The 24,537-nt window shown below is 35.7% G+C and overlaps 1 protein-coding gene across 1 annotated transcript in view; it reads right to left on the bottom strand.

The window, feature by feature from the left end:
- The window catches only part of PDE3B (phosphodiesterase 3B), a 173,569-nt gene that overhangs the window by 66,704 nt on the left and 82,328 nt on the right, over window positions 1-24,537 (bottom strand). Inside the window, exon 2 of the mRNA XM_059931189.1 lies at window positions 8,666-8,716. Coding sequence (XP_059787172.1) covers window positions 8,666-8,716 — 51 coding nt within the window. The remainder of the gene's footprint in view (window positions 1-8,665; window positions 8,717-24,537) is intronic.

Genomic DNA, 24,537 nt, shown 5'->3' with positions numbered 1-24,537 from the left:
GTAGCTTTGTAGTATAGTTTGAAGTCAGGGAGTCTGATTCCTCCAGCTCCGTTTTTTTCCCTCAAGACTGCTTTGGCTATTCGGGGTCTTTTGTGTCTCCATACAAATTTTAAGATGATTTGTTCTAGTTCCATAAAAAATGCCATTGGTAATTTGATAGGGATTGCATTGAATCTGTAGATTGCTTTGGGTAGTATAGTCATTTTCACAATGTTGATTCTTCCAATCCAAGAACACGATATATCTCTCCATCTGTTGGTATCATCTTTAATTTCTTTCATCAGTGTCTTATAGTTTTCTGCATACAGGTCTTTTGTCTCCCTAGGTAGGTTTATTCCTAGGTATTTTTTCTTTTTGTTGCAATGGTAAATGGGAGTGTTTCCTTACTTTCTCTTTCAGATTTTTCATCATTAGTGTATAGGAATGCAAGAGATTTCTGTGCATTAATTTTGTATCCTGCAACTTTACCAAATTCATTAATTAGCTCTAGCAGTTTTCTGGTGTCATTTTTAGGATTCTCTATGTATAGTATCATGTCATCTGCAAACAGTGACAGTTTTACTTCTTCTTTTCCAATTTGTATTCCTTTTATTTCTTTTTCTTCTCTGATTGCCGTGGCTAGGACTTCCAGAACTATGTTGAATAATAGTGGTGAGAGTGGACATCCTTGTCTCGTTCCTGATCTTAGAGGAAATGCTTTCAGTTTTTCACCATTGAGAATGATGTTTGCTGTGGGTTTGTCATATATGGCCTTTATTATGTTGAGGTAGCTTCCCTCTATGCCCACTTTCTGGAGAGTTTTTATCATAAATAGGTGTTGAATTTTGTCAAAAGCTTTTTCTACATCTATTGAGATGATCATATGGTTTTTATTCTTCAATTTGTTAATATGGTGTATCACATTGATTGATTTGCGTATATTGAAGAATCCTTGCATCCCTGGGATAAATCCCACTTGATTGTGGTGTATGATTCTTTTAATGTGTTGTTGGATTCTGTTTGCTAGTATTCTGTTGAGGATTTTTGCCTCTATATTCATCAGTGATATTGGTCTGTAATTTTCTTTTTTTGTAGTGTCTTTGTCTGGTTTTGGTATCAGGGTGATGGTGGCCTCATAGAATGAGTTTGGGAGTGTTCCTTCCTCTGCAATTTTTTGGAAGAGTTTGAGAAGGATGGGTGTTAGCTCTTCTCTAAATGTTTGATAGAATTCACCTGTGAAGCCATCTGGTCCTGGACTTTTGTTTGTTGGAAGATTTTTAATCACAGTTTCAATTCCATTACTTGTGATTGGTCTGTTCATATTTTCTATTTCTTCCTGGTTCAGTCTTGGAAGGTTATACCTTTCTAAGAATTTGTCCATTTCTTCAAGGTTGTCCATTTTATTGGCAGAGTTGCTTGTAGTCGTCTCTTAGGATGCTTTGTATTTCTGCGGTGTCTGTTGTAACTTCTCCTTTTTCATTTCTGATTTTATTGATTTAAGTCCTCTCCCTCTTTTTCTTGATGAGTCTGGCTAATGGCTTATCAATTTTGTTTATCTTCTCAAAGAACCAGCTTTTAGTTTTATTGATCTTTGCTATTGTTTTCTTTGTTTCTATTACATTTATTTCTGCTCTGATCTTTATGATTTCTTTCCTTCTGCTAACTTTGGGTTTTGTTTGTTCTTTCTCTAGTTCCTTTAGGTGTAAGGTTAGATTGTTTACTTGAGATTTTTCTTGTTTCTTGAGGTAGGCTTGTATAGCTATAAACTACCCTCTTAGAACTGCTTTTGCTACATCCCATAGGTTTTGGGTCGTCGTGTTTTCATTGTCATTTGTCTCTAGGTATTTTTTGATTTCCTCTTTGATTTCTTCAGTGATCTCTTGGTTATTTAGTAACGTATTGTTTAGCCTCCATGTGTTTGTGTTTTTTACGTTTTTTTCCCTGTAATTCATTTCTAATCTCATAGCGTTGTGGTCAGAAAAGATGCTTGATATGATTTCAATTTCCTTAACTTTACTGAGGCTTGATTTGTGACCCAAGATGTGATCTATCCTGGAGAATGTTCCGTGCGCACTTGAGAAGAACGTGTAATCTGCTGTTTTTGGATGGAATGTCCTATAAATATCAATTAAATCTATCTGGTCTATTGTGTCATTTAAAGCTTCTGTTTCCTTATTTATTTTCATTTTGGATGATCTGTCCATTGGTGTAAGCGAGGTGTTAAAGTCCCCCACTATTTTTTTTTTGTTTTTTTGGGGGGGGTTTTTTTTTTTTGGTTTTTTTTTTAATTAATTATTTATTTTTGGCTGCGTTGGGTCCTCATTTCTGTGCAAGGGCTTTCTCCAGTTGCGGCGAGTGGGGGTCACTCTTCATCGTGGTGCGCGGGCCTCTCACTATCATGGCCTCTCTTGTTGCAGAGCACAGGCTCCAGACGCGCAGGCTCAGTAGTTGTGGCTCACGGGCCCAGCCACTCCGCGGCATGTGGGATCTTCCTGGACCGGGGCACGAACCCATGTCCCCTGCATTGGTAGGCGGATTCCCAACCACTGCACCACCAGGGAAGCCCAAGTCCCCCACTATTATTGTGTTACTGTCGATTTCCCCTTTCATAGCTGTTAGCAGTTGCCTTATGTATTGAGGTGCTCCTATGTTGGGTGCATATATATTTATAATTGTTATATCTTCTTCTTGGATTGATCCCTTGATCATTATGTAGTGTCCTTCCTTGTCTCTTGTAACCTTCTTTATTTTAAAGTCTATTTTATCTGATATGAGTATTTCCACTCCAGCTTTATTGTGATTTCCATTTGCATGGAATATCTTTTTCCATCCCCCCACTTTCAGTCTGTATGTGTCCCTAGGTCTGAAGTGGGTCTCTTGTAGACAGCATATATGAGTCTTGTTTTTGTGTCCATTCAGCAAGCCTGTGTCTTTTGGTTGGAGCATTTAATCCATTCACGTTTAAGGTAATTATCGATCTATATGTTCCTATGACCATTTTCTTAATTGTTTGGGGTTTGTTTTCGTAGGTCCTTTTCTTCTCATGTTTCCCACTTACAGAAGTTCCTTTAGCATTTGTTGTAGAGCTGGTTTGGTGGTGCTGAATTCTCTTAGCTTTTGCTTGTCTGTAAAGCTTTTGATTTCTCCATCAAATCTGAATGAGATCCTTGCCAGGTAGAGTAATCTTGGTTGTAGGTTCTTCCCTTTCATCACTTTAAGTATATCATGCCACTCCCTTCTGGCTTATAGAGTTCCTGCTGAGAAATCAGCTGTTAACCTTAAGGGAGTTCCCTTGTATGTTATTTGTCGTTTTTCCCTTGCTGCTTTCAATAATTTTTCTTTTTCTTTAATTTTTGCCAATTTGATTACTATGTGTCTCGGCATGTTTCTCCTTGGGTTTATCCTGCATGGGACTCGCTGCGTTTCCTGGACTTGGGTGGCTATTTCCTTTCCCATGCTAGGGAAGTTTTCGACTATAATCTCTTCAAATATTTTCTCTGGTCCTTTCTCTCTTCTCCTTCTGGGACCCCTATGATGTGAATGTTGTTGCATTTAATGTTGTCCGAGAGGTCTCTTAGACTGTCTTCATTTCTTTTCATTCTTTTTTCTTTATTCTGTTCTGCAGCAGTAAATTCCACCATTCTGTCTTCCAGGTCACTTATCCATTCTTCTGCCTCAGTTATTCTGCTATTGATTCCTTCTAGTGTAGTTTTCATTTCAGTTATTGAATTGGTCATCTCTGTTTGTTTGTTCTTTAATTCTTCTAGGTCTTTGTTAATCATTTCTTGCATCTTCTCAGTCTTTGCCTCCATTCTTATTCCGAGGTCCTGGATCATCTTCACTATCATTATTCTGAATTCTTTTTCTGGAAGGTTGCCTATCTCCACTTCATTGAGTTGTTTTTCTGGGGCTTTTTCTTGTTCCTTCATCTGGTATATAGCCCTCTGCCTTTTCATCTTGTCTATCTTTCTGTAAATGTGGTTTTTGTTCCACAGGCTGCAGGATTGTAGTTTTTCTTGCTTCTGCTGTCTGCCCTCTGGTGGTTGAGGCTATCTAAGAGGCTTGATGGGAGGCTCTGGTGGTGGGTAGAGCTGACTGTTGCTGTGGCTGTCAGAGCTCGGTAAAACTTTAATCCACTTAACTGTTGATGGGTGGGGCTGGGTTCCCTCCCTGTTGGTTGTTTGGCCTGAGGCAACCCAACACTGGAGCCTACCTGGGCTCTTTGGTGAGGCTAATGGCAGACTCTGGGAGGGCTCACGCCAAGGAGTACTTCCCAGAACTTCTGCTGCCAGTGTCCTTGTACCCACGGTGAAACAGAGCCAGCCCCCGCCTCTGCAGGAGACCTTCCAACACTAGCAGGTAGGTCTGGTTCAGTCTCCCCCAGGGTCACTGCTCCTTCCCCTGGGTCCCGATGCACACACTATTCTGTGTGCGCCCTCCAAGAGTGGGGTCTCTGCTTCCCCCAGTCCTGTCGAAGTCCTGCAATCAATTACCACTAGGCTTCAAAGTCTGATTCTCTAGGAATTCCTCCTCCCGTTGCCGGACCCCCAGGTTGGGAAGCCTGACGTGGGGCTCAGAACCTTCACTCCAGTGGGTGGACTTCTGTGGTATAAGTGTTCGCCAGTCTGTGAGTCACCCACCCAGCAGTTATGGGATTTGATTTTACTCTGACTGTGCCCCTCCTACCGTTTCATTGTGGCTTCTCCTTTGTCTTTGGATGTGGGGTATCTTTTCTGGTGAAGTCCAGTGTCTTCCTGTCGATGATTGTCCAGCAGCTAGTTGTGATTCTGGTGTTCTTGCAAGAGGGAGTGAGAGCACGTCCTTCTACTCCGCCATCTTGGTTAATCTCCTCACACTGACCGCTTTTATCATAGGATTCCTTATTTCAAACACCTCCAATGGCCTCCCTCTTTCAACCTTGATTCCACTCAAAAAGATATTTTTAAGCAACACGATCAGGATAAGAATTAAGCAAAATTCTGGCCCAAAGAGTTCCCTGCTGCTGCTGCTGCCGCGGCTGAACTCTCATCTTCTATATCCTGATACATATTTTTAAAAAGAAAATACTTCTTGATCAAATTTGCTTTATTCTGTGATTCCAGGGATGGTTCAACACAGGCACAAAAATAAAACAATATAATTTACCACATCAATAGAATAAATGGGGGAAATCCAGGGATCATCTCAATAGGTGCAGAAAAAGCATCTGATAAAATTCTACACTCATTTATGACTTAAAAGAAAAAAGTTTTTAGTAAAATGGGATTAGAATAGAACTTTCTTAATCTGATAAAGGGTATCTATAGAAAACATTAGTGGTGAACATATTGAATATTTTCTCCCTGAGTTCATGAACAGGACAAGGCTGCCTACTAGTACCACTTCTATTCAACACTGCATTAAAGATCCTAAACCATACAGTTATGCAAGAAAAATGGCAAAGGATTGGAAATAAATTAATAAACCTGCCCTTATTCATTGATGATGTTATTATATCCCTAAAGACTCTAAAAGAATCCTCAGACAAGATATTAGAATTAATAAGTAAATTTAGCAAGGACACTGGATACAAGAATCAATATATAAAAATCAACTGAACTTCTATGAGGCAGCACAAACTATTAAAAACATGGAACTTCTAAAAATTGACACCTTTTACAATATGTTTTGCAATTTTAAAAATTAAATATCTAGGAATAAATCTAACAAAATATGCATGACCCCTACACTAAAAACATTATTAAGATAAAGATGACACAGATCAGCGAAGGAATATACCATTTTCATGGATTGAAAGCCTCAGTATTATGAGATGTAAATTCTTCTCATACTGATTTATAGAGTCAATATAGTCCCAATCAAAATCCTAGCAGTATTATTTTTGTGTGTGGAAATTTTCAAGTTTATTAAAGAATAGTCAAGATAACTTTGAAGAAGAACAAAGCTGGAGAACTTACTATCAGATATCAAGACTTATTATAAAGTTACAGTAATTAAAGTAATGAGTGTGGTATCAGTGTTTCAGGAGAGACAAATTGACAAACAGACCAGAAGAGAAAGTCCTGAAACAAATCTACATATGGTCACTTGATATATGACAAAGGTTATAATACAGTGCAAAGAAGAAAGAATGTGTATTTTGTTCAACAACTGGAACTGGGTCAATTGGATAACCATATGGGAAAAAAATGTGTGTTGATCTATAAATCACACCATACAGAAAAATCAATTCTAGATGCATTACAGATCTAAAGATGAGAAGTAAAACCATAAAACTGCTAGGAGGTAACAGAAGAGGGTAGACACAACCCAGAGGGTAGACACAACCCAGGAGGTAGACAAAGTGTTCTTAAATAGGACACACACAAAAAAATCACTAGACAAAAAGGAAATGATTGATAAGTTGGCATAAAAGGAAGTGATTGATGGAGTACTTTTAATAAGACACCATGATAAGCCAAGACAGGGAGAAGATTTTTTTAATGAATATATATATTCATGTCCAAAATACATAAAGAACTCCTACTGATCACTAAGTAAAAGGTAGATAATCAGCAGAAAAAATGGGGAAAAGATCTTTACCAGAGGATATCTGAGTAGCAAATTAACATAAAAAGATTCTCAGCTTGATGAGCCATCAATGAAATACAAATACTAAAACCACAATGGATACTCTTCAACAGCTACCAGAATGATTTAAAACAGACACTACCAAGTGTTGGCAAAGATGCAGAGCAACTGAAACATCCATATACTGCTGATGGTTGGGTAAAAGTGATACAAACTCTTTGGAAAATTATCTGGTGCTTCCTACTAAAACTGAACATACACATGTATACCCTATGACCCAGCAATGCACTCTAATGTATATATCCAACAAAAGACATCAACAATGTTTCAGCAGCATAACTTGCAATAGACAAAAAACTGAAAAATAAAACAAATGTCAATCTGCTATAGAATGGATCAATTAACTGTATATTCATTCAATGAAACACTAAATAGAATGAGAATGGATGAATTACTACTATGTATAATAACATGAATTAATCTCACAGATAAATTTTGAAAGAAGCAAGACAGAAAATACATATGAGTAATTCCATTTATATACAATTCAGAAAAAGACAAGAAAAACTAAGTTGTGATGACCGAAATCAGGATTGAAAGGACGCTTGGGAGAAGTTGATGACTAGGCGGGGAGCATAGGGGGCTTTTGGGGTGCTGAATTCTTCATCTGAAAAATGGTCACATGTATATATTCACTCTGAGAAAATTCATCAAATTATACAGTTATGAGTTGTACACTTTTATATATGAGTGTTACACTTCAATTTTTTTTTTTTTTTTTTGGCCATTCAGCGCAGCTTGCAGGATCTTAGTTCCCTGACCAGGGATCAAACCCAGGCCCATGGCAGTGAAAGTGCTAAGTCCTAACCACTGGACCACCAGGAAATTCCCTATACTTTGATTTTAAAAAAAGGATTATTAGGGAGAGAAAGAGGGGTAGGAGAAGAGAGAAATAAAAGAAATAAAAGTCTGTGTGACCACAAGCCCATGCTCTCAACCAGTACTGCTTACTTATCTTTAGATTTTACCAATAATTTAGATACTCTTTTAATTGGAAACTGAGGATCTTGGTGAATATGACTGATGAAAAAGGCCACTATTTAGGTCAAGAAACCCCAGCCCCTTTTAGGTCAGATGTGGTCTTTCTCACATCATCTGACTGTAACAGTTACACCAGAGAATATTTTTTTCTTAATGGGCTGTTGTGGCTATTCCATTTAAAGTTTAAAAATAAGAATCAACCACTCAAAGGGGTGTTCATTTTTCAAAATTTTATGCTGGGACAATAGAAGTAATATGTCTGCAAATACAAACGACAAAGATTTGATTTTTATTAATGTTTATCTATTAGTGTGAAAAACATCAGGTTTCAAAACAGCATATGAAACATAATATTACAATCTTTGTAGACTAGAATTATATAAACCATACGTTTCAATACAATGGAAAACTAGGAAAAGATCTATAAACATATATATCAAAAGTTAACAAAGTTAACATAGTTATTCTTTGATGTTTGAATGATTTTCCTTTTTTCTCCTATACTTCTATTTTTAATTCTACTGATAACAACATAAAGTGATCAAAAAATCTTTAAAAAGTACATTTTGTATGATTCCATATATATAAAGTTCATAAATAAAGAAAACTAATGCTAGAAGTCTGGATAGGGATTTTCTTTGGAAACACAGGTAATGACTAGAATGGCACACAAGTGAGGCTTGTGGGATGCTGGTAATGTTCTATTTCTTGTTATGGGTACTAGTTATATGGGATGTTTAATTTTTGAAAATTCATTGAGCTGTGCAATTTTCTGTACATTTACCAATAACTCTAGGTGGAGTGAACTGGGGGGAAAAGAGCCTCATATTTAATATAGATGAGCCCAGATTATATTAGCAACATTTTAAAAATAACTATTTATATAAGTTTGGTTTCATATTTTCTTTTCCCTTACAATTAAAATATATTTTTTAAAAACTACCTAAATGAAGTTCTGGTTATTTTAGTTCAGCTAAAGAAAAATCTTACAGCATATAAATTAAAGTTACATTCAGAAGATTTCTATGTCAAAAATTTGATTACAAATATTATTAGTGATATCACTTATATTTACCTGATAGTGAGGTTTATACCACTGCTTTAAGTCCCAATCCCAAAGAATCATCTGGAAAAAAAAAAAAAAAAGAATTCACTTAGTTACAAACCAGAAATAAATAAATATATGTAAAGACAAAATGGAGCATATTCAATTACAGATACCTAAAATAGCTTAAAGTTTGGGAGAGGAATTGGGAAGATCAGAATAAAAATTATCTCTAGATGGAATATTTTATTAATTACACAATCTGTGATTGAGAAATCAAAAGAAGAGTCAGGATAAAGTCACTAAACTAATCTATATTCAAAATATCGATTCAAAATATCTATTACCACAGAACTGAAAATATAAATCCAGAAGCACATCCATTCACTAAAAATACAAGAAAAATGACAAATCACCATTCTTCCCCCTCCCTACCCTCTCCAAAGGCTCATAATTTGTCATTTTAAACCAGTGTCAGTAGGTGGTGCTATTTCCTTACCAATAAGGCACTTCTGTCAAAAAGCACTTTAAAAAGCTTGCCCTTGGTTTAGATTAAGCATAAAGGAATGGATTTATAAAAAGCTACACACAACCCTTTTGATCCTGTTTTTCTCCTTTATAGATTCTCAATGGTAACTTCTTAGTACCAGACTAGTTTTTTCCTGCACTTCTCTTCCTAGCAGGCCGTGTGGCTACTTCCCCATCCAGTAGTCACTGCTCTAGGAGATAAAATTAGCTTAAATTTGGCAAGCTATAACTGCTACCTACCATTAATCCTAAATTTCTTTTAAGTTTTACTTAAGTAATAAATAGGTCTCCTCCTTTTGCCTAAATAATTGATTATAATTGTGATTTTCTACATGGCTTTGAACCCTAGTATCGAACATAAGCCTAGTTAATTTGTAACACAATCACAATTTCTATGTACTGAAATATTTGTGTTGTTTCTTGTCCTTGGTCGTAAGGATCCTGATTGCAAAAGATCATAAAATGTTATCTACTCTTTCATTGGTCCGATATTTAAATAGGAGTTGGCAGATTTTTTTTCTGTAAAGGTACAAATAGTAAATATTTTAGGCTTTGCAAGCCACGTAAGGTCTCCATGGCATATTCTTTGGTTTTTGTTTTTGTTTTACAACCCTTTAACATGCAAAACAAAACAAAACAAAAAAACATTCTTAGCTCAGTGGCCATACAAAAACATGTTCCTGGCAGGATTTGGTCAGTGGGCTATAGCTTGCTGACCCCTTTTAAAAATCGTCAATTGTCATTATCACCATCCTTGCAAAAGGTCATCTCTTGCCAGTAAAGAGAAACCTATCTCTTCCCAAAGAAAATCCAGACCACTTACAAAATTCATGGACCAGTACCTGCAAAATGGCTATGGTACAGCTAGCTACATGCAAAGTACATAATATACATTAGTAGACGCATCAAATTTACGCATTATTTTATATGGCCCTAAGTGTGGTCCTCATATAATTATTTCAGGTTGTGATTTAACCAGCATAAACTCTAGATTCTAGAGATATTAATTAATGCAGTTTAAGACATTAATAACTTCTTAAGAACATTCACATTAAGATTAAAATAACCTAAAATCCCTAAATTTCTTTTATACTTGATATACACGCTCCATTTTCTGCATGCTATTCTTACACAACTGGCTTTTTAGTCCCAACTGCAGTACTTTACTTCAGTCCTGATTTCAGCCTGTCCAAGTTTCTTTGGAGAGTGGAATGTTGACTAGCCTATTCACCATTCTTCCCATCATCATGACATTTGTAAATCTGATGTTTTCTTAAGTTCACTTTAAAAAGTACAGAATGAACAGGAGTGAAAACAGAACCACAGGATGGATCACTAAAGATTACCTATGGGATTTGCGTCTCAGTCTGCATACTTGCCTAACATACTATCATCCAATCCATACCTCCACATTTCTTCTACAATGATACCATCAAACGGTGACATACCTACACCTCATTTCTCCTAGTCATTAGTCTGAGTAGAAGTTGATTTCTTGCTAACGCCAGCATACTTTCATTAGGAGGGTTTCTTAACACTGAGTCTTCCTTGCCTCCCACTTGCTACTCTGGCTTTGAATAAACTCTTAAGCAGTAGATCAACCTTATTTATAGTCACTTTCTCTGCGATCAAAAATACATTTGCCAAAAAGCAGCAGGTCTTAGTCTCAAATCCCCTGCATATTAGGAACTGAAAAGAGATACAGTGAAAGCCACAAATCACTGGTAGACTGCCTTCTGTGTAAATTGGACAACTAGAATATTAGTGATTTTGAGAAAACAAAATTTTCTGCATAAGTAATAGAAGATGTATGATCCAGGAATTATACAGCTGCAGCTAGGTACATCTTACAGCAGTGTTATTCAAGATGTGGTCCACAATAAGAAAGTACAGAAATGAAGAGTAAACGTTTAGAAATTTTTATATCAATTTGATGTTGCTGAGTTGATTTTAGTATATTTTACAAAAGCAGATTGGGGCAAAAACCCCAAAGCTTGATCCTTTTCTATATAGTTTGATGCCAGGAGACAACATGGATGAACAGAGCTGCACTGTTTGGGGCAGCAAGAAAACTAAAAATGACCCAAATGTCCATCAATAACAGAATGGGGAAATTTTGGTACATTCATGCAGTGGAATACAATAGTGAAAATGAATGAAGGATAGCTACAACCTATATGAATGAATCTTAAAAACATAATGTTGAATGAGAAAAGTCACAGGAGGATAGATACATACAGTATAATTACATGCAATATAAAATAAAATATTCATTGAAATATACTTTTTAGAAATATAAACATACAGGAAACTATGAAGAAATTCAGGATGGTTATCATCTCTAAGGGAGAAGAAAACTGGATCTGGGAGTGGCATACAGGGAACTTCAAATTTACTGGTAATGTTCAAAGATAATTTTGGGTCGATAGTGTTTTTTGTCCTTAGTGTCTAAACTGGTAAAGAAGTAGAGACAGTGACTAGAGTAAACTCTTGAGGAATTGTGCTATATACATGGCAAGAATGAAATGGAGCAATAGCCAGAAAAGAATGTGGGAATAATACTTTTGTTGTTAAAATGGTAGGTTCTAGAGCTTGTTTCTACTTGATAGGAATGATCCTGGACAGTAGAACTAATGATAAAGGGTAGAGTGCGCGATTTCCAAAGCAGCAAAATCCTTAATGAAAATATTGCTCAATACCTCTATAATATTAGCACATAGATAAAATTTTAAACTAAGAAACAGTAATAGAGTATTAGCCATTATTAATCAAATCTATGAATCACTAGTTGTTCCTCAGGGGTCTGGAATATTTGGAGGGGGAAGAACCAATTTAGTTTACATATATTTCAACATTGTGAACTGCAAGATTAATTCTGATTTCCACAGAAATATCATCATCTTAACCATTATATTTTGTTTTTATCTTTTATTTTTTTAAAAAACTTTTGGCCAAGCAGCTTGTTGCATCTTAGTTCCCTGACCAGAGATCGAACCCATGCTCCCTGCAGTGGAAGCGCAGAGTCCTAACCACCGGACCACCAGGGAATTCCCAACCATACATATTGAAAAGCGAGGCAGGTGCCCTAAGGCCTGCATTATTCTGCATGACTACAAATCATCCTAGGTAAAGTATTTTCGTGTCATTTGAATATTATTGTTTATATCTATTGAATTTGCATTTTTTGCATTGTTACATTATATCTCCAATCCAAAAAATAAATGGCTCAAAATTGGTTTCCTAAAGCTTAAGGTACTAATAAAAATAGTAACAAAACTCAGAATAAATGCTAAGCCTGAATCAAGAACAAGACTCTAATGCAATCTGACTACAAATCTGTGGGTGTGATAATACCACACAGACCCATTAAAAAAATATTACTAAGTCATACAACAGTGACTATCTAAAAACTGGATTTTTTTTTAGACTCGCAATTCATTCACCTTATATTCTTCTGAATGTTGTCCACTTTGAAACTTTTATGACATTCAAACAAAATGTGAAGATTTTTTGGTAAACCAGTAGAACTTTTCTAGAAAAATAACATAATGCTTTCTTATATGAAACTGAAGATTTTTGTTCCTAAAACAGAAGTGACATAAACTAGAGGCACCATTCAGATTCTGTGCTCCTCATAGGAAAAGCGTATAAAAAAGATAAACTGTTGCCGAGAGACTTGTAAAACTAGCCACACAGATGATAAACATTATGCTGGAAGAGAGAACGGACCAAAAAATTTCCAAAATATATTTACTATGTGACACCTTGGGACATCACAGAACTGAAAAGGCATATAAGGTAAAAGAGTAATTACTGTCATATTTGTACACAGCAGATATTTTACTTTACTGGTAGGTAAATGCACTCATGTGATGAATCCAAATCAGCTCTTGGTTTATGTGCGTGCAATACACACAGCAAAAGACGGCAGCCAACTTTTTTATGTGTTTATCACTGAAAAACCCATACTACAAAATATGATTTTTTTTTCCTATTTAGTGATTATTTTGTAAACTATGATAGAGACTTGAAAACATGTGCTGGAATCAGTTCTGAGAGAATCTGTACAGCAAGGAAGAGCCTCGCTAAACAATTAGAATATCTTTTTTTTTAAATTTTATTTTTATTTATTTATTTTTGGCTGCATTGGGTCTTCGTTGCTGTGCGCGGGCTCTTCTCTAGTTGTGGGGAGCGGGGGTTGCTCAGCAGTTGTGGTGCAGGGGCTTAGCCGCTCTGCAGCATGTGGGATCCTCCCGGGCCAGGGCTCGAACCCGAACCCGTGTCCCCCGCATTGGCAGGCAGATTCTTAACCACTGTGCCACCAGGGAAGTCCCTAGACTATCTCTTAACTGCAGATCTACCACTGCTTTATTCACAGAAAACAGCTGGTGGTTAAAACACATATGCTGGGCACGATTCAGTGTTAAAGGACTAGCATAAGTGTAAATGCACTCAATTTTTGGCCACAGAAAGTACATCTTTTCAGTGTGCTGTGGGAAAATGGAGTGCAAACAAAAACTATAAATAGCAAATAGAAGTAGTCAATAAAATGCAGAGAACTTCTATTTCTCAAGTTTTTAAGCATGACAATGACCCTTAACTTAGCAAGTGACACAGCCTCGAAAGTAATCTTCAGTGAGAAATCTCTTTATGATTCGAGAGTCCATGTTGAATTTGAGTATTCAGAAACAACAACCAAAAAAACCACTTGCTGCTTTCCACTGTAAATTATAATTTTGCTTGAATTTTTCTAATTTAAGAGAAATAGAGAAAAGAATCTGGTTGGATATATGTGCTGAATCTACAACACACAACCTATTTACTCATCAGTGAGCTGAAACAGAAACACCTTTAATATTGCAAACAATGTTCACTGATAATGTACTTATTTTAGTTTTTAAAAATTATGAATCATTTTAATACATTTATCTAATATTGGTAGGTGCCTGCCACACATACTGAATACATAGTGGATGGTGCATGGATATTAAAAGTTTAAGAAACATTGGTAGAAGCATTCATTCCTCCTATATAATATATAATATGTAGCTCTTTTAAAATTTTACTTCCAAGTAGACAGTATATTCTCTGTATATAAACTGTTCCCAAGTCAGCAAAACCTTAGGCATCTAAACTTCAATCTCAATACCAAAGTAGATCCTATAAATAATTTAAATATAAGAATAAATAATTCAAATACTGCTAAATTTTGAGTAAAAAAAGGAAGTTTTAGTGGCTATGGTATGTTCTGAAAACATGGTTCTATTATACTATAAGACATCATTTAATGAAAGTATGAAATTTTAATTGCTGTTTTTAGGAGCTTCCAATATTACATTTGTCTGTTTCCATCTAAACTCAAATACAGTACGGTATCAGAAATTAGTACATATTTTCACACACTATAGTTATCTGTTCAAAAATAATTTTTAAAACAGCATTTTCTCATAAGTTAAGTAACATATGAGGTGCATACTATTTAAAAAATTCTTTTAGTTGATTTGATAAAGTAAACCCAAGACTGTGCCTTTATATAAATTCAGCTTTTCTTTGTGATTAAGAAGTTGAATCCTGATAAAAGTTTCTATTTGAATATGTTTATAAGTCCAACATGCTTTACAGAGCTCTACAAAACCACCAGCACCACAGAGAAACAGCAGCAGCACAACCAGGAGATGTTATCAGGTTCAATTACGTCAATGAGGTTTTATTTCATTGTTCCCTATGTAGCCAAAAAGAAAAGTATATATGTGTCCTCAAGTCAAGCTCACAGAACTGTGATATTTATGTGAAATTTGAAAGATTGTCTATTATGGTACAGCTGTGAATTAACGTTACAACATCCTTTATTCTCATGTTTCTTGTTGACATTTTGCTTGAGCTTCATGTATAAGTCTAGGCTAATGAAATTGACTGAATTTCAGTATCTCCAACTTTTTCTATTTCTATGCCTTCCAACTTAGGCCCATTTAACTCTGTGTTTATTGAACATAAACCAAAAACATAAAATAAATGGACCGCCAAAAAGCTAAACTAAAACTGTACTTTCTAAGATAGAAACCTTAACAAATAAGGGCCCCAGTCAGAAAAACTGACAAGCAGGGGAAAAAAGGTGTGTGTGAGGGGAGGGGGGTTGGAAACTAATCTCATTTACTATTCTTACCAATAATTCTTATCAATCAAAATATCTGATTACAGTCATGGTGACTTAGACTGTAAGCTATGCCCCAGCACTATGTTAGATGCCTAATACCTAATGTCTTCTTTAATCTTTACTAGAATTCTTTGTGGTAAGCCTTATTTCCTCATTTTACAATTGACACAACAGAGACTAAAAAGGTGAAGTAACCTGCCCAGAGTCACATGATTAGTAAGTGGCAGAGACAGAAATTAAATTCAGATCTGCCTCATTCCAAAACTTTAAGGATTCTTAATCATTATTCTATACCATCTTATAATTATTGTCATTTACTACTGTTATTATCAACACTACTATGTGCCAGCAATATGGCAGGTGCTTGGCAGCCATGTAAAGTCACAACGATTTTGCAAGTAACCTCATTTACATATGGGGAAGTTGAGGCTTAGCGATTATACTAATTATTCTGTATTTGCCTCCCAGATCCCTTCTTTGCCCTCCTCCCCACCCTGGGGAGGCTGGGCCCTACACTGCATCTCCTGAGCTCCCATGCAGCTGGTTTCCACTTAGGCTGGGAGATGACAGCAGGAAACCGGAGTTTGGGAGGAGAGAGAGGTGATTATTTCTTCTCTGCTGCCTCCATGACTACAGGTCTTAACCAGATGGTCTTCCCTTCATAACTTCAGCTGTGACTCTGAACACACCATTTCCACCCTTGTTCCATCAGCCTCAGGTGAGGTAACAGCTTTCCATAGTTACTAGTCTCTTGTTGCCTAACCACCCCTTGTCCATCATCTTAACCGCGCTCATTCTCTCAAAGTAGATTCTTCATTAAAATCTTTTTATTTGAACCACCTTGGAGTGAATTCTATTTCTTTTTTGCACTCCTAAATAATACAGGGACATTGTTAACCAAGTTCTGTCAGGTGTCAGCTAGGAAACTGCAGAGCTAGAATTTGAACTCAGATTTATCTCCCTACAATTTTATTCCCTTTCTACTACTATGCTTGAAGGATAATTAAAGCTTTTAATGAGACCTTTCTTTCCAAAAATGATAAATAAAAAAGGATCATCAAATCATCAAATTACCCTCCAATCCCATATTTCCTGCATTTCATTGTTACTACAGATGAACTTCCTGAGCTCTAGTCAATGGCTTACTTTTCCATAAATGCACTAGATCCAATCTGCTGGTACCTACCTGAGGATATTTCACAAGCAGTTCTCTCCCCGTCTGCTACATCATTTTCTCTCTCTACTAAGTCATTCCCATTAGACTATAAACATGCCACAATTCCTCACCTCTCACACACACATACTTTCTCATGATCTTACTTAACACTCAGTCTCTATCCCAGTTCTTTGCTCCCCATTTACAGCAAAATTCCTCAAGAGTGATGTTTACTTTTTGTTTCCAATTCTTCTCCTACAATTCTCTCTTAGCTCTACTAGTTTATTTGCTGGTCCTTGAACATGCCAGGCAATTCCAACAAAGGTTTTTCTAAAGCCGTACTGATAATTCGGATTTTATAAAGTAGCAGTTGAAATGTACATATAAGTTTGGGTTATTTTTCTCTCAAGAGTACAAAACCAGAAACAATATTTAAAGGGACATAGGACAGACATAGGTTGAGTGAGAAAAATGTGAAAAGTCATAGATTATTTGAAAAAGGTAGAGATTTAACCTCTAAAAGTACCAACTACTTAAACCTCTATATCCTATTGATCTTATGAGACTTTTGTTTTTATCATTTGATGTTCTGAAATTGAGTAAAACACCTACTTTTTTTTTTTTAACCTTTCAGAATCCTTTTAAAACAGTTCCACAGGGCTCCCCTGGTGGCGCAGTGGTTGAGAATCTGCCTGCCAATGCAGGGGACACGGGTTCGAGCCCTGGTCTGGGAAGATCCCACATGCCGCAGAGCAACTAGGCCCGTGAGCCACAACTACTGAGCCTGCGCGTCTGGAGCCTGTGCTCTGCAACAAGAGAGGCCGCGATAGTGAAAGGCCCGCGCACCGCGATGAAGAGTGGCCCCCGCTTGCCGCAACTAGAGAAAGCCCTCGCACAGAAACGAAGACCCAACACATCAATCAATCAATAAATACATAAATAAATAAATAAATAAATAAAACAGTTCCACACACTGTGGTCTAATTAGTTGTGCTAAGGGAATTCAAGCACAGAGAACCATTTTCTAAATATACTATGAAATAGCCTCTATTTTACCAGTATTCTTAATCTCTTATTCACTCCAGATGTTTTCAAGTTTTTACCTACCTGCTTCTCTTCTAGACCTCCTGTGTCCTTCCAGATATATGAGTTGGCACATGCCTCAACTGGTTTCTCTAGCCTATGGTTAAGCAGAATTTTATCTCCATCCCAGACATGGACTCTGCATTCCCACCAAGAGATACATATTCTGGGGAGAATGTGCCAAAAATAACTGAAAAAAAAAAGGGATTGTAAGCCTATAACTTCAGTTTTCCTCCTACTGTGAATAATGTTTTCCTTTTAAGTTAAAATATAATTTTCAGTATAATTTAAGCAAAAGATTAAATTAATAATAGCTACTATTTAAAAGACCTTACTAAAACATGTGAACAATTCAGGATTGCATAAGGAACTTCCTAATAAATGTTCTAGAATCCTAAGCACAGTTTATGAACAAGACCAAAAGAGAAAAAAAATGTTCCTCACCTCAAGCACAGGAATATGCTACAAACTTGACTCCAATCTGGAAAGAAAACTGGATCACAATGGCCTTCTCTCAGGGGAGACCTGAGATCAACCTAAAATGGTGGTTTTATGACCATATCTAAAGCCATCTCCATCTATACATACAGTAACTCAGGCAGACTGATGCCAGAGTCTAGGTTCTCAAAAACACTATACTGTACTGTTTCTCACCTACTTATGGCTCAAACAGAGGAAGCTGGGTTGCTTACCCACGCCCCTGCCCCAATCAACTCTATACAGTTCACACAACTAAAAGATCCATAAATTGCACAGACATTCAAGTAAAACAAAGGGACTAGCTGGTCCTAGGCAGGCATACCCTCTGCCTAACAAAGCAAATACAACATATATTTTTTCTCTGATTGCCCTTTATAATTTATCTGAGAACAGATAGATTATAGTTTAGACTTACGAATGGTGAACTAACCAAAGACACCAGTCTTACTGGTAAAATAACTACATATATGTATGGAGGGCAAATAAAATAACATGCAAATTCTCTGCTGGAAGTCCCTTTGTTTAGGAATCCTCCTCCTTGGCTCTTCTGATATTTATGACTCTCATGCGTTTACATAGACACGAGCTTTGTATTCCCAAATAACACAATGGAGAGTCCTAATGGTATTTCACCATGGGCAGAGAGTATATTTCATCAACAATTTGTGATCTCTGCCCCAAGAGGAGTACTTGAAGTGAGTTAGAATACTGCTGTAGGAAAAATTTGGAAATTCCTTCCAAGGGCTCAGCTCCAGGCTTTGATACCCCTCAGCAGTCTGCCTACTCTACCCTGCCTTTGATCATTAGAACAACCAGAGCCAGCTATGAGCCCAGGACCATTCCAGCTGGAAGTTTCCCGTCTTCAAACATGTCCAACCCATTTGGACAGAGGGTGGAAATCACTGTAGGTAATAACTAAATATTGCTTGGGTCATTTGAAAGAGAACAAATGGTGACCTTTAATCAGTCTCAGTCTTTTAGTGTCCTCAAATTCCTACCTCATTGCAACTAAAGCAAAATAAAACCTAATTAAAAGGGGGAGGCAACTTCAAGTCTAGCAAACCACAGGCAACAAAAGTGTGTTTACTACATTAGGTACTCTTTTGGGAGCTTTATATATATTATTACATTCAACCTGTGAGATCAGTTTTTATAAATAATTTGTTGAATGAATAAATGACTCATTTTTAAATCCCTCTTTCTTCTTCCCCGTATCAATCTATTTTGATCTAGATGTTTCTGATTTTCTATCACCACCATATTTTCACATTTTTATCATATCAAGCCTTGATCACTTTCAACAGCCTCCAATCAATTTTATCTACTTTATACATCTTCAAAGCCGTGTTATCATGTTACTCTCCTGTTAGAAATATTCAGAGTATATTTGAGCTTAGGGGAATTTAGAAGTTAATTCCAATCTTCTCATTTTACAGATACTAAAGAAAACAAGGTCCAGAGTAACTGATTTTTTCTTTGTCTTTTTTACCTCTGTGTCTAACCTCACTCAACTAAAAAAAAAAAATCTACCTGTAGGCAGTCAAGTAAAACAAAGGAACTATTTGGTTTTAAGTGAGCAAGCCTCCTCCAAAGAAAATAAAAACATCTTTTTCTGATTACCTTTTATTTTATAATTCTACCAACCAAGCTCACATCTGATTATCTACCCAAACCCATGGGGGGGAATCTAACAACAAAAATCTGCTTACCACTTTCTACATCTGACTTAAACCTTCCTATTTTCCTTGGTTCCTATTCTCTACTTCCTATTTCTTAATCTCAGTTAAAGTAGCTGACCTCTTAAAACAGAAGAAATACTTGAAGGCTACAATGGAGGTATTCTTTAAACAATAAAGCTTTTTGAAGGTAGCAACTGCAAGTTCATTTAGAAAGTAACAACCAGAGCTTAGATTATTCAATATGAACTAGCCCACTGCCAATATGGTAAAGATTCAGGACCACAAACAAAGAACTCTTATTCTGTCAGATGGCTACATCTCTGAGACATAAAGGGCATTTCATACAAAAAGGACTATATAGGAAAGTAGCACAGGTATATTTAAGAATATTTTCTTACCACTTATTTATATAACTTTTCATGGGTAAAATTTTAAATACTTAACAGAGATACATTTACTAGGCCCTTACCTGATTTTATTTTAGAACTGAATATTAAATTTAGCAGATAGAGGTATTAAAGGAAATTACCATAAAAGCATCAAAGTAGATTTTAATTAACCAAGAAAAAAACTTAAGATCAATGTATACTAACAAAACTTTTTTTTTCCACTTAAAATTAAATTCACCATTTTTCATTTGGGATTTTTATTAGGTAGAAACTATTCAAGTTGCCGGCAGTATCTGTTTGACACTTATTTGAGTAAACAAGTTTTGTCATAGTAACAGATTAAAATTAAGCAAAGATACTAGCCCCATAGTGATTTGATCTGAAAATGAAAAATGGAACCTCTGATCTATTTTTTTTAAAAAAATCAGATTTCCCCAAGGATCATCACAGTATCCTAAACTAATGAAACAAAATGTACTAAAAGTTTTATGCTTTGCATAAGCAAAATGACTTTTTAATAAATTTAAAATATAGAGATAAATTTAACACTACATTTTAATAAAAATTTTACCATGTAAGAGACCACTAAACACTAATTTTCCATGTATAAAATAGAATAAAATAATAAAAATCTGGGAATTATTTAATTTGAATTATTATTATAATGTAACATGGATCATAAAGAAACTGACAGTTCAAAAGCAAGTTTCAAATAATTTCTAGAGACCCTGTCTAAAAACTGAGAGCAACTACTAACTCTTCAGTGTGCTATCAATTTATTTTCCCAAACATTAAACCTTCTGACAGTGCTGTACAAATAACAGTCACCATTAGTTACTCCAACTGGCAAAGAAAAGGAAACCAGATATTAAGGTCTGTCAATGATCAATATGTTCGTAAAATTTTAAAAATAGTTCTATTCTTAACTCAGTAGTCTTCCCCCCCACCCCAAATTAATGGCTACTCCCTCATTAGGGGACAAATGCACACCAACCTAGCATTTCGCTGAGATTAGTGAGTCTAGCACAGTGGAAAATTGTGCTAATTTTTGACCACAAAACTATTACAAAATAAACTAACCTACTCTTTTTGGTATGCTGATGGTTAATGAAGACAGCTCAATAAACTCTCAGGCGGGCAGTATGTATGTCAGTATAGGCAGTTTACTAATTCACCAATTATTAATATAAATCAGATGTAAATTATGCACCTTTAGCCTCCAGGAGAACAAGATCATCCCAGCATCTAGCAAAGTGAGTACCTAGTACTTAGTTGCTTAATAAATACTTGTAGAATGAATTCACCTATAAATATCACTTGTCACATTATATAAATTTGAAGTTTTGGTTATGTAGCCTATTAATACTACCAATAAGAGCTAATATTTATCGAGAGCTTACTATATGACCTGTTGTTGTCCTTATTTTTACATTTAATCATGGCTGAGCGAGACTATCTAACTCGACCAAGTTTACATGGCAGGTGAGTGGTAGAGCAAGAACTCAAACTGGTTTTTCTACCTACAAAATCCAGAATTTTAATGACAATATTATACTGGAATATTCAGAATTCATTATTATGCTAAGAATCTCTACTATGTAAGTCTCATCTCACAGCAAAGATCAGTTTACAAAAATGTGAAAGTAATGAATTTTCAAATGATAAATAATTACAATACATTATTTGCCTTCCTGGCTTTTAGTATTTGGTCTCCTGCTGAAGTTGAATTCTTAACCACTTAAAAAAACATCTGCTTCTATTAGAGAACAGAACAACTTTATGCAATGGAAGAAGTGGGCTACCAAATTAGAAAAACAAGGGCTGAACTACTTTTGTTCCAGATGTCAGGATATAAAAGAAGGCACTATCTTAAACTTGTGAAGATGAAATTAAGAATGTACTTTACAAAAAACATAAAGTACTACAAAAATGCTCATAAAATATTTCATGTGTTTATATGCTATTGTCTAAAATACATGTTGCCTAGATTGCTCACACTTAGAATATGTTACCATGCATGACTGTATGAACAATCTTGCTCCCTATCCTGGATAGTCTCCATTTGTCCTTTCAGATCCACTCTCTTAAATGGCAGTTTTTGCTTAGGAAGCAGACCATTTTGGACTGCATCAAAAGGTTGTTTGTCATCTGGCATTTGATGGGGGACTACAGGAGGCACCAGCAGGAAAGGAGAGGGCAAGAGGAGAATGAGGTTGAGGTATTTATAGGTGGGGATATCATCAGCTCCTTCCTCAACAGCACAGGCTGGCAGTGGCTGGGTTCTTCCACTAAAAGCTACAGCTCCTGTTGGGGACCCTCGTCTACAGATTCTACAGTTATATCCCTTGTCTCTTCAGGCCTTGGGTGGTAATAAGGGTTATTTCCCCTAACTCTCTTCACACTTTTATAAATAGTCCTTTACTAAATGATCCTCAGTTACTCCATTTTAGTGTGCCATTTGTTTCTTGCTGGGACCCTGGCTGATACACTACCTAACTAGATTATAACGTCCCTTGATGATTCAGGCACTGTTTTTCATATTTCTTCTTTAATATCCTTAGCACCCAGCAAAAACACTTGGATATAAATAAAGTATACTAGACAGAAAATCAGAATATCTTAGTTATTTTCAGTTCTACCAATGACTAGCTTCCACTAAACCTTGGAATCTTAACTGCAAAATAAAGAAGTTGCATTAAAGGGTAATCTAAAGTCTGTTCCAGAAATCATATAGAAGTATTATTTTCTCTACTGATAGTTGAAAGCTCACCAATAGAGATTTATTTCTTTGTGTTTGGATAATCATGGGATCACTTAACGAATAATTGTTTAACTCAGGGTCGGTACTTTTTATTTAAAGGGCCAGACAGTAAATATTTTAGACTTTGTAAGCCAAAAAGCAAAATCAAAGCTACTATGTAGGTACTTCTATAACGAGACAAACATATTTTTCTACAGTTTTTTATTGAAAAAATTCAAAATATAATAATAGTGAGTATAAGTTTTTGTAATGCAGATCTGCACATGAGAAGAATAAAATTAGTTTGGAAGGAGAGCATTTCATTTAATTGGGACTCAAAGTTGGTATTCCCTATCCTCAACATCAGTGTTTACCTGTAATGCTCATCTATAATGAGATTTTATATATTTCACCTTTGAAAATGTCTTTTCATACAGATAGGGACTGGCAAATATTGGTACCAGCCCACAAGTATATGATTTTAATTGTGCATATTCATCACTTGAAAGGTATTTATAGAATTATACTAGATTCTTCTCCTGATATTTACATTTTAGCATGTCATTACGTTGCAGATAATCCATTCCAGTTGAAGGTTACTTGGAAGTTCCCTGACTGTGCAGTTACATGGATTTTGAAATATGGAAAATCCTTTACTTACACTGAGTTCTGAATACCACTGCTAAAACCGTACTTTGATCTAGGAAATATAGCTGCTGCAAATGTGTGTGGAAATGGAGATCCCACTTCTTTTTTTAACTTTTGACAACATGTAAAGCAGCTTGACATTACTTGTGATCCAAACAACACTCACTGTCATCAAAATCACTTTTACCACAGTATAAATTTTGCATTTAAGCATTGTTATTCCTCGTAATTTTAGGTTGAATTCGTTAAGAAATATTACCAACTCCGTAGCATAAGCAAATTTCCAAAGTCATTCAGTTTTTAATAATAATGGTTGAAGGTGGTTCTCTCATTCAGAAAAATTTCAATCTCAGCCTTGAGCTCAAAACACACGATAGATAATGGTAGAATATTACAGGGATTGTCTTTCCAAGACTGCAGCGTCCTGGTTTGGGAGCCAGTAAAGGAGGGGAGAGGGTGCATAGTGAAAGGTATATAGAACTCTGTTATACAGCAGAAACTAACACACCATTGTAAAGCAATTATACTCCAATAAAGACGTGAAAAAAAAAAGGTATATAGAGAGTTCAAGTCTAAGCAGACATAATTAAGGGTGAGGAGGTCTAGAAATAGCAAGTTTAACAGTAATACTGTCAGATACGAAAATCCATATGTATAAAGAAGATACCTCAGGGGTATGGCTGCTCCCATTCTGAACATTGTTCAGTTTTCCAAAGGACTAACTGCAGAGTTCTTTTAAATAATGCCATGTATAAAATAGTAATAATAATAATAACTCAGAGGTTATTTAAAGTGAGATAATACTCATGAGGAGCTTATGTACTACTATACAAACTGTCTCAATAAATGTTAACATTATTTATTAGTATTATTGATGTTAATAATAATGAGTTCTCTTGACTTAAGTGCTTGTTTACAAAAAGTTAAGGAATAGTGAACACTGAAACTAAAGTGTTAAGGAAACTATCCAGTAAAATTAGATTATCAAATTAAATGATCAAATTATCAAGGAAAAAATAAAACTGAATTTCCATAAATAGCCATG

The sequence above is a fragment of the Balaenoptera ricei genome, chromosome 8 (assembly GCF_028023285.1).
Source record: "Balaenoptera ricei isolate mBalRic1 chromosome 8, mBalRic1.hap2, whole genome shotgun sequence".
In the NCBI taxonomy this organism is placed as follows: Eukaryota; Metazoa; Chordata; class Mammalia; order Artiodactyla; family Balaenopteridae; genus Balaenoptera; species Balaenoptera ricei.
Note: the sequence above shows the minus strand (reverse complement) of the source record. Positions and strands in the feature narration are given on the sequence as shown.